Source organism: Ranitomeya variabilis, chromosome 4, assembly GCF_051348905.1.
Source record: "Ranitomeya variabilis isolate aRanVar5 chromosome 4, aRanVar5.hap1, whole genome shotgun sequence".
NCBI lineage: Eukaryota > Metazoa > Chordata > Amphibia > Anura > Dendrobatidae > Ranitomeya > Ranitomeya variabilis.
Window position 1 is genome coordinate 115,830,496 of NC_135235.1, and position 17,957 is coordinate 115,848,452.

Genomic DNA, 17,957 nt, shown 5'->3' on the forward strand with positions numbered 1-17,957 from the left:
TCTGATTTTTTTTTTTTTTTCACAGACCCATTGACTTGCATTGCCAATTTTGATCCGATCCTTGGATCAAAATCAGACATGTCTTCGTGAAAAGTCACGGACATATGAATGGCCCCATAGACTATAACAGGTACAAGTGCGATCAGTGAAAAACACGGACAGTCCTCATACATGAAAATCAGACTTGTGAATGAGCCCTTGTACTGAATCTATTTTCATGAACCTCTTCAGACCCCTCTATATCATGTTGCCAGTAGATTGCACTACTGACATGTGCCCTTTTAACCAGATTGTTTGCCCGGTTAGAAAATATATTGATTTTTTAAAAATCTTTTTGTTGAGAATATTTTTTTTTCATTACCACGTTAAATTTACAGTCCTTGTAAATTAAAATGTACCTGTCCTTTCTGGAGAACTGGCTGCAGAACATCCATGTCTGAGTCCCATCGCTATAGATTCTTATGAGCAGCAACTGCCATCTCGGTAATGGGGTAATCTGTAGTCACTACAGAGATTTTACTGATTTTTGCCCATGAAATAAGAATGAAAGTCCAGGAAGAGAAAGAATCAGATTTCTCTGTTAGATTGAATGACAAAGTTGCGTATTTTCACGTGTACCATTAATTTATAAAATAAACAGGAAAACAGTGGTTATGTTTTAGCTGCTATATATCGGCCCATCATGGATGAACTTCTCTTGCTTGCACAAATCGCCTGGGTGAAATTCTTTCAGACCTTTGAGTCCATGTGATATTTATCCACTTTTATAAATTGTTTTGTCCAATTACATTCTATTTGCATTCCAGGATTACCCAGAATACCAATGACCTTCCAAAAGAACACTTTCGGGTCATACAAAACTTCATCAATATGGTACCTAATGGAGAACAAATAGTTGACGAGGTAACTATTGATATGACTCAATAGGAAAAATGATTTCCTTAAAAGGAATTTGTCACAGTTTTTCACTACTTCATCTGAGAGCAGCAGGATGTAGGAAAAGAGACTCTGATTACATCGATATATCACTTACGTTAGTTTACTGGGAGAAGCAGTTATGACCCAATCACACCTCTTAGAGGCAGCATGTAGCAGAGCTCAGAAAGCTAACCCCCCACACACCACAGTTCTCTGTGTACATTGTATGTTGACAGTGAGCTGCTTATCGGTGGAGGGGGTGGAGTTGGACCAGGAGGCAGATAGTCCGTGCAGTGGTAATGTCCTGGTGATAAAACACTCACTGTATGGAAACCACAACACACAGCCTAATAAGTGAGATACTGCTGAAATCAGTGTCTCAGCCATTACCTCATGCTGCCCTCAGATTACATAGCAAACACCAGCCTAAAGATTCCCTTTTATAGTAGCATTTTATGACACTATGTAAATCTGAATTACTGGTAGATTGACATAAAAATTAAAAATGAATTAAATTCAATAGTGGTTGGACTATGCTTGCTTCATGCTAACATTATAGGTGGTACTGCCTGTAAAATGTGAGTGTAACCATGTACGATCCATGTGACTGGAGCATGGGTTTGCATTGTGTGTATTTGTTTGCATTCGGTTGCATCCTGTGTATGTGAGACAAGTGACTGCATTGTCTTCCACTGTAAATCTGCTATATGTGTATTTTCACCCTAGTCGACGGTATCTGACACATCTGTTTTTCTGTATGTTAGTCCTCTTAAAGGGAATCTGTCAGTTGGAACAACTCTCCCAAGCCTTCTATATGGACTTGTAGGTCATAGGAAGCTGAATAAAGTGATGCCTTGATATCTGTGATGTGATTTTCATATGCTCATTAAATCCATGTTTTTCTTAATATGCAAAAGAGCTGTTAGGATCTCTGGGCCCGTCACTGATCTCCCTGAGACTCTGCCTCCAGAGATGATTATTACTGAAAATAAGCGTTACCAGTGTGTGAGACATGTAGATCAGGAGAGCAAACATTCAGCCATTACATGTCTCACACTGGTAACACCCCCTGTCACTTACACTAAGCTCTGAGATTTATGTTCCACCCATAGATCTTTACAGTTCATTTATGTATACGAAAAACATGGATATCTCTGGAATAAGACCTCAAACAGAAATCCATGTATCATTGTATTCAGCTTCCTATGACCTACATGACCATACAGACGGCTTAAGAGGGTTGTTCCTACTGACAGATTCCCTTTTAGGTTGTCAGGGTAGTTGTTTTACCATAGTTCACTCAGTGGAGGAATCTCAGTCTAAAATTTAGGGCATATGGACAGTTGTAGGGTCAGAGATATGCTTTTCTGCTATATTCCTTTTTTACTGGAAAATGTATTGGGGTATGTGGCCACGATCCTGAGTTGCTGTGGGTTTGACCAGTAACGGACACAGTCAGAAATGGGCCCCTGTGCAAGAAGAATATATGGGCCGTGTATAGTTCAATAGCTCATCATAATTTATAATTCCACATGTTTGCAGGTGAAAATGGGCTCCCTAAACCCTTGGGTCCCTGTCATGACCCCAATGGCAGAGGGTCTCAGAAATAATTACTAAGTCTGCAAACACAAAAAACCAGCTCATAGGGCAGTGGTAACTGAGCTGACCATATATCTAATCCTAGCACCACAAATAGCAGCAGCCGGGGAACGTGCCTACGATGGTTCTAGACGTCTCGCGCCAGCCGGAGAACTAACTAACCCTAGAAGGGAAAAGAAAGACCTTTCTTGCCTCCAGAGAAAAGACCCCAAAAGTTGGATACAAGCCCCCAACAAATAATAACGGTGAGGTAAGAGGAAAAGACAAACGTAAGAATGAGCTAGGTATTTAGCAAAGAGAGGCCCACTAGCTAATAGCAGAATATAGTAAGATGACTTATATGGTCAGCAAAAACCCTATCAAAATATCCACGCTGGATATTCAAGAACCCCCGAACCGTCTAACGGCCCGGGGGGAGAACACCAGCCCCCCTAGAGCTTCCAGCAAAGTCAGGAATCACATTTAGTACAAGCTGGACAAAAATAAGAGCAAAGCACATAACCAAAAAACAAAGAAGCAGGACTTAGCTTAATTTTGCACGAACCAGGACAGCAGACAGGAGCAAACAGAAAGGATCTGATTACAACGATGCCAGGCACTGGACTAAGGATCCAGGAAGTTTATATAGCAACACCCCTGGACTAACGACCCAGGTGGGTGCCAAACTGAGGAAAGACAATCCCAGAGTCATATCACTAGTAACCACAAGAGGGAGCCAAAAAGTCTAATTCACAACAGGTCCCTGTGTGGCTGCACAGGTTGCACCAATGGTATGTCCATCTCTGGTTTAACGCTGTGTGCTTATGCAGCGTCCAACCCGCAGGGGCCAGATGTTACAGCTCAGTGGATGGGGTTTCAAGAAGTCCAATGCCCACTATGGGTCCACAGATGCCCGCGGCTTACCTGTGGAGACGGACATGCAGCGCATCTATCCAGACCGCAGCATGTCAATTTCTCTTGGAGAGACATGAGTCTCAGCAAAAGAAATTACATGAATAGAATGTATTGGATGCAGTAAATCCTCACGGTTCAGTGATCACATGCAGAATCACCTGCGCTCAATAGATGGCAGCGGTTTGGACACAGCAAACATGCGCTACGTCCAAAGCACTGCTACTTCCAGATCGTGTGCACCCGGCCTCACACTCTTTTTGTCTTTCTACCTGAATCTCTCATTGTGTAATGTGTTTCTTTTATGTACTTAAAACTTTCATAAACACTAAGTAAACAAACATATGATTGTATTGCATTATTTTGTTTGTGATAAATGGGATTTCACTGGGTGTATAACTGCAATGACTGCACTGAGTTGACTATAAAACCGTTCCAAAAAGTCATTGCATAAAGCCATGAGTATGTGACCGTGACAAATACCTTGAACCATAGAGTATGTGAATGCAATATTTTATTATATTTTCTTCCTCACAATTGGTGTTTAATAGCAGATTTTTAGTTGAACAAGGCAATATATTGATATTTTCAAAGCGTTTTTTCCCTTCTTACATAATCTATTGTTCTCTTGGATAATGAGCGGTTGACTCCATGTACATGTAATTAAGGGCTAAACAACACAGGCAGAATAATCTCTGCAATGATTTCTCCTGAGATTAATCCCTCTTTAAAAGTGTCCTACTTTGTACAATTTTCTGTGATTTAATCCCCACAGATTAATCTCTGGATTCTTTAGGGAAAATAATTTCCTGCTGAACCGCCTGTAAAAGAAATAATCTGAATTGTTTTTAATTGCATAACATTACTTTCTGTAGCAGAGGAAAACCTGTACGTTGTTCGTGACTATCACTTGTGTACCTTTCTTTATATAAACCTTGCTGAGGCATTTTTATTTATTTTTTGCTTTTGTTTGTTGCTGTTGACAAGCTGTTAGTTTCCTTTTTAGTATCGTCCCAATGGGGCTCATATCTAAAGTCCTGATGAGATGCACACAAGAGCTAACTTTACAGGAAGTCAGTCAACTCATCAATTTAATTTTGGAGAGTTTGAGAACACCAGAAATCTGGCGAGACGGTCTCTTTAGGCCCCCATACAAATTAGATAGCTATTGGACACATAATTGTTTACTGACAGCTATCTCCCCCATACATATTAACACTTTACTGATCGTTTGCGTTCTCTATGTGAGAGGAAAAACAGTGGGAGCAAAAGGAACGGATGTTGTAACTTCTGTATGGAGATTGATCTTGTGCTAGCCTAGATAGGTCCACCAGGGTCTTCTCCACCATTATCTTGATGGTATGAAGCCATCTGGTTGCTGGTCTTCTCCGGTTTGTTCGTTCTATTCTTCCGACCATGATGTCCTTCTCCGGTGATTGCTCTCTTCGTATGGTTTCCAAGGTAGGCAAGTCGTAGCTTAGTGATCCTTGCTTCGAATGACATGTCTGGCTTGATTTGTTCCAAAATTAATTTTTGTTCTTCCTGCTATCAATGATATGGAAAATCTCCTTCTCCAGCACCACATTTCAAAGGTGTTGATTCTTCTGTCTTTTCTTGTGTTTCTTTATCGCCCAGGTTTCAACTCAAACAAGACCTAACTCAAATCATCATGCTGTCTATGTCCTTTAAGATTCTATATATTTCAGTGTTCTGGTATCTTATGACAAGTTTATTTTTTTTCTAATATAGGTGGACCATGCTGTTACCTTATGTTCGGAAATGCATGATATCAAGTCAGCCATATACGATTGCAAGAAAAAGTTGGAGGGCATTGGTGAAGACTACCAAATTCAGGTGAATTGAGCCTCCTATATATAACGTATAAACTTTAGATATGGTCAGAGCGCTGATACTTCATAAGGCGCAGGGTTGTCGTGACGTTGTATAATAGTCATTAGTGATTTGTGTATATGGCTACATGCCTTCTCACTGGTGTGCTGCTTGCGCTCATGCCGACAGGTGTCGTCTTCCCTGCAGCTAGCAGAAAATCCTCCTCATTATCTAACCACAGTGTACACATTGCAGATCTGCTGGCACATCCGGGGATGTTAGTTTAAAAAAGGAAGGAAATTGTGTCTTTTCTGATTCATAACAATCCAAACGCGTCGTATAAACAGGACAGACTTGACGTAAATGCTGTCAGGAAGGTGTATTCAGTAAAAGCAAGTGTCTGGGAGACAAGATGCGGAGAATGGCTGCGCATCTCTCATGCAATGTTTGTCATTCAGGAAGCTTTATAAATTCACAATCTGTTCCAAGGGTGCACTCACGAGGACATTTATCTTCATCTCCAAGTACATAAGTAGATGTGTCTGTCATAGCAGTGTGGTTATAAGATACCGTCCTCATGTGCTGAGTCTCTAGATTAGAACTTGTAACTGAGAGCAAATAAAGCAGAGGTCATAACCTCCAACAGGCGACATCATATACATCCTGCCGAGAAATCACAAAGTATTCTGTTACAAAATCATCCTGATACTTTTATCTGATTAGGCGAGTGGCTCTATAGATAGCAGAGATACATGGGCGTAATATGTGCCATGCGATCTATGATACTGTAATCTGATGGATTAGAAAACTACCATCAGATTAAACATTTCTGACTGTACTTGTTCAGGTCAGCAGTCGTTTTTATGCTTAAATATATGAAATTATATAAGTGATATTCTACTCACAGCCTGGTGGACTCGTGATTGTGCCCAACGTGTAGCCCTGGTCCCACAGAAATGTTTCCTTTCTCAGTAAAGTGATCAGGCAGCAGCATCCCTTGCCCACTGACCGCTCCTACCCAACAGGAGAGAACAATGATTATTCTCTCATTATGTTGGCAATTGGTTGGCGCTGTGGCTGCCACAGTGATGAGGGTGCCGTGGCTGCCACAGTGATGAGGGTGCCGTGGCTGCCACAGTGATGAGGGTGCCGTGGCTGCCACTGTGATGAGGGTGCCGTGGCTGCCACTGTGATGAGGGTGCCGTGGCTGCCACTGTGATGAGGGTGCCGTGGCTGCCACTGTGATGAGGGTGCCGTGGCGGCCACTGTGATGAGGGTGCCGTGGCGGCCACTGTGATGAGGGTGCCGTGGCGGCCACTGTGATGAGGGTGCCGTGGCGGCCACTGTGATGAGGGTGCCGTGGCGGCCACTGTGATGAGGGTGCCGTGGCGGCCACCGTGATTGAAGTAGATCTCTGGCTTTGTCGAGAGGGCAGTGCATCACACCATATTGCATTTGCCCTGCTTTGAGTTCTAGCTAATTGCAGCAATTGATAAATCCATGACAGACCTGTCATTATTCCTATGTGGAAGAAAAGGAACTCCAGACTTTTTTTATTTTTCTGGAGAGCATTATGTGAGTGCAGCAAATAGATTATTGGACTATTGGTGCAGTATTGACTGCTATGAATGTAGCACATTCCATACCTAAAGAACTGCCAACCAGAGACGCCTGGGGGCAAACTACTGTACCGAGCACCCATGGAACTAAACAAAAGCTCTTAGAAGTTTTCATTTCAACAAGGACTATGGCATCATTTGAGGTGTAGCTATAAAAACCTGTTTTTGGCAGAGGGGGATAAACCACTGTCAAGTGATTTCTTGTTTGGAGCTATGCCCAGTAATCTTTGGATGCTCCTGAACCACAGGCTTTTGAAAAGTTCACCTTATTAGCACTAATCTAAATCTAATTTAGAAGACTTCTCCACTTTAGAGAACATCTACTTGTTTGAAGCGTCCCTGGTCATAAAGTGTTTGCCTGTTGGGGCTCCAGCAATCTGCTGCGATTTGTGGAGAAACCAGACAGTGGTTAGTTCTCCTGCAGCGCCACCACAGGGCAAATTAAGCATTACACAATGCCCATTTATTTTATTGGGTTGTCTGAGTGACTCCTAACAGGACAGGTCCTCAAGAGCAAGCTCTTAGTAGCCACTATCATTGAGATGAGGATGCTGAACAGTAAACCCTCTCTGTTAAGTTGGAAATTCTTGATCGGTCTATGAACATCTGTCTTCTAATCCTAACTACCCATTATAATGTCTTATGGCTTAAAAAAAATCTGTCAGGTGATTCATGCTGCCCAAACTGTGAGCTGCATGAATGAATCTTGTGCTGGCACCGTCATTGCCATGGGCTGTGCATGCGCAGATTAAGTACCAGGTGGGCTTCAATAAAATGGCAGTGTCCTTGCCGTCAGCTGCACATTCACAAAATTGAGTTTCCGTCTTGGTCACAATAAATTGACATTGTAATTGCTGTGGGCCACATATGTGCAGCTATCTCTGGAAAACACCATTGATTTGAGAGCTGAATCTGCTCATGCGCCGCTCATGCCAATGACTGTGCTTGCGTGAGATTTCAAACAGAGGAGGCAGGTCAGTGAAAAAGCAGAGACCTGTCAGTCAAAGGTCGGAGGCAAACGGAGGGGCCTGGGAATCAGACATGGAGGAGAAGACCCAGTGCACAGTCCAGCCCCTTTGCACCAAAATCTACAGTAATTGGCAGAAAACTTCAAAGGGTGATTAAAGAAGAACCACAAAGCCAATTTCTTCACCAATTTATGAATTTAGGCTGGTTTCACATTTGCGTTTTTTGCCGCTGCGTTTTAGCGCAAAAAAACGCATGCCTTTTTTTTCCTATATTTAACATTAAAAACGCATGCGTTTTTTTTGTACGCGTTTGGCTGCGTTTGACGCATGCGTCGTTTCTATGCTTGCGTTTTGTTGCGGAAATGCAACGTGTAGTAATTTCTAGAGGCTTTTTTTGCCGCAGAAAATGCATGCGTTTTTTTGCAGCAAGAAAACGTATTGCTGTCTATGTAAACGCATGCGTTTTTTAGCACATGCGTTTTGTTGCGTTTTTGAACGCATGCGTTTCAATTAAGATAACAATGTCTAGACACTGATAAGCCACCCCCCACCATCAAGGTGATAAAAGGGAGGGTGTGGACAGTTGCAGGTCACTTCTCACCAGACTCTGAAGCCGAAGACACCCTGACAGGCCACATCTTGTAGGAAAAGACTCTGAACAATGTGAGTATATCGTAGCCAATGCCTTTATTTTTTATTTTCTGTCTCTACATGTCCTAATTTCTGCCATTTTTTTCTTTCTACATGCATCAGAATGTCGTCTTCGGATTCTTCGTCTGGTGAGGAGTTTCAGCCACGACAGTCAGAAGTGGAGCATGTCAGTGAGGTGAGTATTTGCCTCGTCAGATTGGTAAGTATTCACTGTCACATCGACACATGTGACAATTTGATTTTTCCCTTTTTTTAGAGCTCTTCTACTGCGGCAGAGACAGGGCCGGAGCAGCGGAGTCAAGTTCCGGTGGAAAGACGGCAGCGGGTACGTATACAAGGCTGACTGTCCTCAGTGTAATATTCTTGAATCTTCCTTTCTTTCCACTCGTATTTCTAAACTTTTTCCTTCCGGAATCCTTTTGTATCTTGACTTTCCTATTCATGCCATTTCTCAGCATCTTTTTTTCTTTCTTTTCCTTATGTAATTGAGCAAACTTTAATGACTTTCTTTATCTTTTAGGTTTCACAACGGGACCATAACCTGATAGACAATGACCTACTTATCACCCTGGTCCAGGAGCGAGTCCCGTTGTGGGACAGCCGGGATCCACTGCACTCGAACAACACCACGATCCGGCGGTTGTGGATTGAGGTGGCCCAAGCGATGTGGGATGGCTGGGACAACGCCACGACACTGGTCCGAAAAGCATTTGGTAAGTATTGCACTGCAGTGTGAAGCAGCAGAGACCTTGGCTGTGCTCACTTGACTCTGTGTGATGAAAGAAACTCTACGGAGTTTCTCTCATTACACACAGTTGGATGAGCACGGCAAAAAGTCCATTTTCTGACCATAAGGGTTTTTTTTCTTAACAGTGGACAAAGTAAAAACACGTTGGCGTTCGATGAAGGACAGCTTCAACAAGGACCTGCGTGAAGAGAGTCGTGTTCCCAGTGATTCAGGAGCAAGGATCAGACGATACAAATACCATTGAGTATTGGCATTTCTAAGACCGGTCCTTGCCCAGAGAATGTAAGTATTTATCACGTGCATTAGGTTGTGTTTTATTGCTATAATCTGTATTTTTAAATTCCACAGGATTTTGCGTCTGGTTAATTTTTGGTATTAATTTTCTTTTTCCTTTTTTCACCGCACATACAGCACGACTGTCGGCCCAGGTTCAGGAACGGTCCTTCATCCGACAGCCACGGACCCATCCCAGCCATCCAGCAGCGCAGCAGCAGGTGGGCCTTCCACACTAACTGGAGACCAGGGAGCTGGTCCATCAGGTCTTCCCCTTTCGCAGTCCTCTTTCACTGCCCCCTTTTTTTTGGGCACATCCTGGCAGCGGCAGAGGGCTTCGGACATGTCACTCATGCCCGAGTTTTTGCACTTGAGCTCGGTTTTACACAAATCAATCAAGGCTTTAGGTGACCGAATGGATGTTTCACATAACCTCTTGAATGCCCGTATCCAGGAGGTCACCAAAAGCCTTAATCAAGTGAAAGCCGACCTCCAGAGGCCAGCTCATCATTTTTTTAACCAAATTGAGCAGGGCATGTCGGAAAACCTTACTCCTGATCTCCAGCTGAGTGTCATGCAGGCCTGCAATGCTGCTTACGTGCAGGCTATGCAGCAGAGTCGGTATTTCCAGCAGACAGTGGCGGCATATCCAACTGTGCCTTCACTGTCACGATTAACCTCAATGCCGACCTCTGCTGCATACCACTGCACGGCCACCTCTATTCCTTCCACAGGCGGACTCCACTACAGCGCCAGCACCATGACGAGTGCAGTTGGACATCCCACCGCCACCACCGTGACAACCGCTGCTCCTGCTTGGACCTCCTCCACTGACACCACGATGCAGCAGGACCCTGGCATGGCTTTCTGGACCGCCCCCGCCACGATGCAGCAGGACCGTGGCATGGCTTTCCAGACCGCCCCCACCACGATGCAGCAGGACCCTGGCATGGCTTTCCGGACCGCCCCCACCACGATGCAGCAGGACCCTGGCATGGCCGTCCGCTCGCCAATCGCTATGGACTGTGACACAGTGCAGCCGGACCCTGACAGGTCACCCGCCACCACGCTACGGCATATGAACCCACCAAGATGTCCCACAACCAGGCAAACCCCCAAAAAAACCCAGATGTGCCTTTTCTGGGGTGGCTGGGGGCAGATGTTTTTAGCCAGGGGGGGGGCCAATAACCATGGACCCTCTCCTGGCTATTAATATCTGCCCTCAGTCACTGGCTTTACTACTCTGGCGGAGAAAATTGCGCGGGAGCCCACGCCAATTTTTTCCGCAATTTAACCCTTAAATTTAATAGCTACAGCGCCCAAATTTTGCACATACACACTACTAACATTAGTAGTGTGGAATATGCAAAAAAGAGGGGGATATGACATGGTTTACTGTATGTAAACCATGTCTCATATCATGTCGGATTATGATATTAACATAATAACTAGCACCTCTGCCTTTATCACCCACTCCTGGTTTTGCATTACAAAAAAGGATATTAAATACAGATCAAATACTGCCAGATTTAGGACAACCTTGGTTTGGAGAGGAAAAAGATAGGAGAGATGGTAAACACAAACAAAACTAAAGTTTATTAATGAGAAATATTATTATCATTGTAGAAAATTACTGGTACAGAAATAATTACAACAGGACATTTACACAACATTGTCCTGCCATGACACACGTCCAATATCTGAATCAAAAAAGGCAGCAAATTGGTCCCGCATGTGACCAACGGCTGCAGTTGACCGCAGCGGGTGATGCTGGAAATCGGGCAGTGGGTGTGCAACTGGTTCATCCAGTTCAATGTTGGGTCGCTCCTTAGTCATTATGTAATTGTGGAGAACCACACAGCCTTTGACCACCTCGTCGACTGTTTCCACTTTTAGATTTATGGCTGATGCAAGAATGCGCCATTTAGCGACCAGAATGCCAAAGGTACACTCTACAGTTCTTCGGGCCCTGGTCAGTCTGTAGTTAAAGATCCTTCTAGTGTGGTTCAAGTCCCGACTGGAATAGGGCTTCAGTAGGTTTTCACACATCTGGAAGGCCTCATCCCCAACCATAACGAATGGCATCGGTGGACCTTGAGTGTTGGGGAGAGGTTGTGGCGGGGGAAAATTGAAATTTTGGCCATACACACGCCGGCTCATATCTGAGTTCTTGAAAGTCTGGAATCGTTGCCACGGCCAAAAGCTCCAATGTCCACAGCGATGAAGCGACATTCCGCATCAGCTATTGCCATGAGCACAACAGAAAAATATTTTTTATAGTTGAAGTACTCCGATCCTGTTCTGGCAGGTTTGATAATGCGAATGTGCTTTCCATCCACCGCTCCTAAACAGTTGGGGAAATCACACACACTCCAGAATTTTTCAGCTATTTCAAGCCACATGTCCGCGGTGGGTACGGGTATAAACTCATCCCGGAGTACATTCCACAAAGCCCGACAGGTGTCCGCAACTATTCCAGAAAGGCTGGATATTCCAAGCCGGTATTGGAAGTGGAGAGATGATAAACTCTCTCCGGTTGCCAGAAATCTGTAAGAAAAACAGAAACTAAAAACATTACAATCTATTCTATTTATGGTGTGTTTACGCTAAAGAAAGATAGGTAAATAGCCAAAACATACATGTGTGAAAACAAAAAAGTTGGACTGTCATTGGGTTTAGATTTGTAACGTACCTTAATGTAACCAGCAGACGTTCCTCCGGTGGAATCGCTCTACGGAGCTGGGTGTCCTGTCTCCGTATGGTTCCTTGGACACGAGCAAGCAAATCCCGGAACGAGTCTTGCGACATCCTTGTATATTCGTGGAATTTCTCCGGGTTGGCATTAAGCTCGGCATAGAGCGTGTGATAGGCTCCACGGCTCTCACGTACTTTGATAATGGGGTGCCTCCAAAAACGCCTACGTTGTCTCCTTCTCCATCTTTCGCGATTTCTGTCTTGCTCCCAAGCAAAAGCACAGGCTAGAAACAGCTTGAAGCTGAAATCCAGGTTGAAATAAAAGCTCTCCATGCGAAGATCCATCATGACACAAGATACAGTAGCAAACTGTTAAAATTTCAGTAGCCCTTGGGTCTATATATAGAGATCCCATAATACACGCCCTCTTTAGTCCCATTGGCGGTGTCTGGTTATCTTGATTTTTCTCTTGTGAAATTTCTCATCATGGGAACAAAAAACGCAAACGCAGGGAAAAACGCATGTAAACGCGTAAAAACGCGGCGTTTTTTTACCGCATGCGAAAACGCATGCGTCTAAACAACGCAGCGTTTGTATGCGTTTACATGTGTTTTTTACACCACCTGCGTTTGCGTTTTAAACGCTGCGTTTTTAAACGCAAATGTGAAACTAGCCTTAATCAGTATTACCTCACTATAACAGCCATGTCTTTACTTTAGAGTCCAAGTTTGTGCTGATATGTGTTCTGTAACTGGTTGCATAATGTGATACGGCAGTATTGGCATCCATTGCCCCCTTACAAAATGCTCACAGTATGCTGACGGGTTGCCATGGCAGCCAGGGGTCTACTATAGGCCTTACTTGCTGCCATATTTGTGCTCCCATAAAGCTCGGTCACAGGTTTAAGTCACTATGGGACGAAGAAAGGAAAAATTAAGGTTTGAATAATTTTTTTTCCCATTTAAAAAAAAAAAAAAAAAAAAAAAAAGATCCACACACTTGGTATTATTGTGTTTGGAAATCTATGAATATCTAAGATTAATTAACCCTTTTGGGATCATGAATAGAAAACAAATGGAAATGTCAGAATTGTCATTTTCTAGTATGTTCCCCCCAAAAATGCAATAAAATGATCAAAGCATCGTATGCATCCCAAAATGGTAGCAATAAAAACATCAGCTAAACAATCCTTACCACAGCTCGAGTGAAAGACAAATAAATGTTATGGGTCTCAGAACAATTTTTCTTCCATTGTTCTGATTTTTCTTTTTCACCCCTTCAAAAAATCTGTACACATTTTGGGATTTTCATACCCATACTGACGAAGAATCATGCTACCAGGTAATTTTTATGGCACAATGAATATTTTAAAAATGAAACCCAAAAAAACAGCAGAATTTTTTTCTCACCATTTCTATTCACCATTTTTCTGTACATGACATATGATAAAGTGAATACTATCATTTAAAATTACAAGTCATTCCTCAAAAAAATACACCTTCATACCGCTGTGGCAATGGAAAAATAAAATAAAAAATGTGAGAAAAGTGAAGGAAAAAAGTGCAAAAACGTGGAAAAGAGGAAAGCTAATTATGTAAATGTTATCATTGTATTGAACATAGCGCCACCTAGTGTCCCTTAATAGTTTTAGAAAAAATAGTTCACATTTTACCTTTCATATGCATTAGTATCAGTTTTTACCGTGTAGGCCTGAAGAGAGGGGACTGCTTTTATAAAGCAATTTTATTCCTTACCGGTTTGATTGTTATCTTAAATAGCCTAATCCGTTTTGGTTCAGCATTTTAAAGAAAATACTAATAACTTTTAGTCTCCATTATGTCACTCAGTACTCCACCCTCAGAGGTTTAAACAAAATAAAATATTATCGCCAATATTAGACCTTTTAGTCGGCACCTTTGGCCAAATACTTAAAAGGGTTGTTTGTCAAAAGACAAAAAGTCTGCAGTCATCTGTAGTCATTCTGATTCTCCTGTATTACATGACCGTCCACAGGAGAGTGCTGGGGAATCGGGAAGCTTGTGCATCACACATTGTCACAATTCGGCAGTCTGTAGTCATGTAGTCACTGCAACCTTTTCTTCTTAGACCAGAAAACGCCTCTAAGAATGTTGTTTGGTTATCTGTTTTGGGAAAGCTTGGTGACCACCACTGTTAGACTCTCATTGGGGTTGCGGTTGAGGTCATCACTGCTAACTAAGCAGTATAAGGTGTCATTAAGACGTCCAATTTTCTCACGTACAAGAAAAATGGACAAATGACTTTGGGTCATAATTTGATCGGAATGTCATGAGTTTTTCTCACTTGTGGAGAAAAAAAGTTTCTCCACCTTCTCCTTTCTGACAGTCTGTGAAAATCAGACCTCACTGTGATGTCATCTGTGTGCTAACCCATAAACGTGCGTTGCAGATGTTGATCTGACCGAATGTGTCTTTTTTTTTTTTTAGCGGATCACTCAGTCAGAGGACAAAATCTCACATGTAAACAGCCCCATAGATTACCATAAGTACGAGTGCTATCCATGAAAGACAAAGATGGCACTCATGCGAGTAAAGCTGACATCTGAATGAGCTCTTATAGATGCGATCAGAAAGATGACCGTATAATGATCCATGTACTAAATAGAATTGTATGGATCCATAATGAACCTCCTCTCTCACATATTTTTTAGCCAGAAGAGAATATATTGCTTCTAAGAAGCATCGTATGGCTCCATGTGGTCCATAAACGCCTGTAAAGAATCCGTGTGCCGCAGTAACAAGGATCTGTACATATAACAATGATGTGTGCCTGACTCTGAGCCTGCATGTTGGGAGATGGTACCACTGGACCAGTCGTAATTTGGCTTTAATGGCCTCTTATTAGCGTAATTGTAAACCTCTTGTCCACTTAGAAATGTTGAAAACAATCTGTGATAATCTCAGTTGAGATCGCTGTTGAGCTTGTCAATAATTGGCATTATACAAATCCATAATTACCCAATGTCATCTATGCGACTAATGCTAATTAGGTTTTCTTACGCAGTAATGGTGTTTACCTATATAATCTAGAAAAGTCCATCATTGATGTTATTTGTAAGCCCTGATTAAAAGAGAGAACATCTTGTTTTAATTCAGCTGATGACTGGTGAGGACGGAGCTGAGGGAGTAGTTATATAGCTGATTTTATCTCTGCATTCAACCACTGCTGCGTGTTGTCTGGGACTAGAAAAAAAGACGTTTTCGTTAATATTTTCATATATAGCACTGAGCACAGAATATTTGCGGAGTCCCATGGGGGTCACAGTCTAGTTTTCCAATCTCTGAGTCGCTTACACGAAGGTCAATTAATTGAGGGGAGTCCAATATGGAGACAGAAACACAAAGTGAAGGGGTGGTACTACACCTCAGTGCCACCCGGAACTCCCATGTAACAACCATTACTAAGGACGCCGTATATGTCATTGACATGGCTCTCTTGGTTCATCATCTGAGAAATTAAAGAGGTTGTTTGGTTATTTAAAGGAGATTCCTTATCTCATACATGTATGTCATATCCATCATTCCTCTGTGTCAAGGACAGGGCCTTCTTTCATGCCTCTGTTGAGGTAGAGATGGCCGCCCTTTCTTCATTCATTTTTATGGGAGTTGTGAACATTGGTGAGCACGTCTGCCCTACTATATATATTTTTTTTAGAATTTTCATACAAATGAATACAGAGACTCGCATATTCTGGCAAAAGCATGAGACACCTTCCTGTTCTTAAGCCAGTTTCAGGAGGTGGATACGCCATAAATGTGCAAGATGAAACAGTCACTTTAAAAAAAATGGCACTAACCAGTTTTCAGAAGGTAAGTAAACTGCAAGTTTATTATGTTTCTTGGACTATATGATGAACTTTTTAGAAAGTAAAAATCATCCTAAACAGTGCCTATGCCTGTTAAACTGTAAACAGGGGATCTGCTAGGGTTGATTGAAACGGATCGGACAATTTCAACAATCGCCGACTTTCGGCAAAGTCAGGTTTCGTGAAACCCGACCCGATCCCAGTGGGGGATCGGCCTTGCTGTCGGCGATCTTCGCGCCAAAGTCGCGTTTTGTATGACGCTTTCAGCGCCATTTCTCAGCCAATGAAGGAGGACGCAGAGTGTGGGCAGCGTGATGACATAGGTCTCGGTCCACACCATCATAGAGAAGGGCATGACAGTGATTGGCTTGCTTTCTGCGGCGTCACAGGGGCTATAAAGGGGCGTGCACGCCGACCGCCATCTTACTTCTGCCGATCTTAGCATAGGGAGAGGTTGCTGCAGCTTCGTCAGAAGCAGGGATAGCATTAGGCAGGGTAAATTAACCCCCAAACCGCTTGTGCTGTAGCAATTTCCACTGTCCAACACCACCTTTTCTTTGCAGGGACAGTGGAGGCTAGATTTCTGTGCATCAGCTCTGTAGCTTATAAGGCTGCCTTATAAGGCTCCCTGATAGCTGCATTGCTGTTTGTACGCCGCTGTGCAAACCAACTGCTTTTTTAAAAGCAAAAATCCTGTTGCTCCTTTCTGCTCAGTTCTATTGTTTATTTGTCCACACTTTTCTGTACAGCAGTCCTTTTTGTTGCTGCCATACTTGTCCTGAGATCATTGTGGGGAGATTGTTATTGTAGTACAGATATATATATATATATATCTGCAAGCCCCTTTCTGCCACGTACACTGTGTAGTGTAATACAGTGGGCCTGATTTTTGCAGTAGTCTCCCGCACATAAAAAGGGAGATTTAAATTGCTGCTAAGTGCATCTGCGTCAGTTCTGTTTGTCGTATATCTGCCAGCCCCTTTCTGCCACGTACACTGTGTAGTGTAACAGTGGGCCTGTTTTTTGCAGTAGTCTCCCACACATAAAAAGGAGATTTAAATTCTCAACAAGTTTACATACACCTTCTACCTTGTTTAACAGTACCATATAACGGTTGTTAGTTTGGTTACATTTCCCAAGAATGAGTAAGTCTGGTGGAAGAGGCCGTGGGCAGTCATTGCCAGCTGTTAATGATGGTGGTGGTGGAGCATCTGGTGGTAGTGGGAAAAGCAAAATAGCACCTAAGGCTCGAGTTGTTGAGCCAGCGTCATCGTCTGGCTACACAAGGCCTCGAAGGCTCCCTTTTCTGGGAGTAGGAAAACCGCTTTTAAAGCCGGAGCAGCAGGAAAAAGTTTTGGCTTTCCTTGCTGACTCAGCCTCTAGCTCTTTCGCCTCCTCTTCCGAAAGTTCCAAATTTAAAAGCAGCAAGTTGTCAGTGGATGCTCACGGTCAGGAACAAGTCGCTTCCTTGTGTCCTTCACCCAAAGCAAAAGTGAAGGATGCGGCAGGCGACACTACAGTTTACTCCATGGAGCTCTTTACACATACCGTGACAGGGTTAGAAAGGGAAATAGTTCACAGCCCATTACAGATGAATAGGACATGGAGTGCACTGATGCACAGCCACAGCTAGATTATTATGCTGTTCCATTGACTCAGATCACTACATTGCCCTCGCAGTGTACTGAGCCAGAACCTGACCCTGATGAGACTATGGTGCCCCGTCCCGAATGCTATAGCACCTTACACGGTGACACAGAGGAAGGTACACAGGACATTGAAGAGGAGGTGATAGATGACCCAGTTGTTGACCCAGATTAGCAGCCATTGGGGGAACAGGGTGCCGCTGGCAGTAGCTCAGAAGCGGAGGAGGATGAGCCGCAGCAGGCATCAACATCGCAACAGCTTTCATCTGGCAGGCC

At 43.2% G+C, this 17,957-nt stretch overlaps 1 protein-coding gene across 2 annotated transcripts in view; it reads left to right on the forward strand.

Annotated features, from left to right (window-relative positions):
- The window catches only part of PALD1 (phosphatase domain containing paladin 1), a 324,772-nt gene that overhangs the window by 145,407 nt on the left and 161,408 nt on the right, over positions 1-17,957 (forward strand). For both annotated transcript variants that reach the window (XM_077259145.1, XM_077259146.1), the window contains 2 exons: positions 807-903; positions 5,158-5,262. In XM_077259145.1, the coding sequence (XP_077115260.1) occupies positions 807-903; positions 5,158-5,262 (202 nt within the window). The remainder of the gene's footprint in view (positions 1-806; positions 904-5,157; positions 5,263-17,957) is intronic.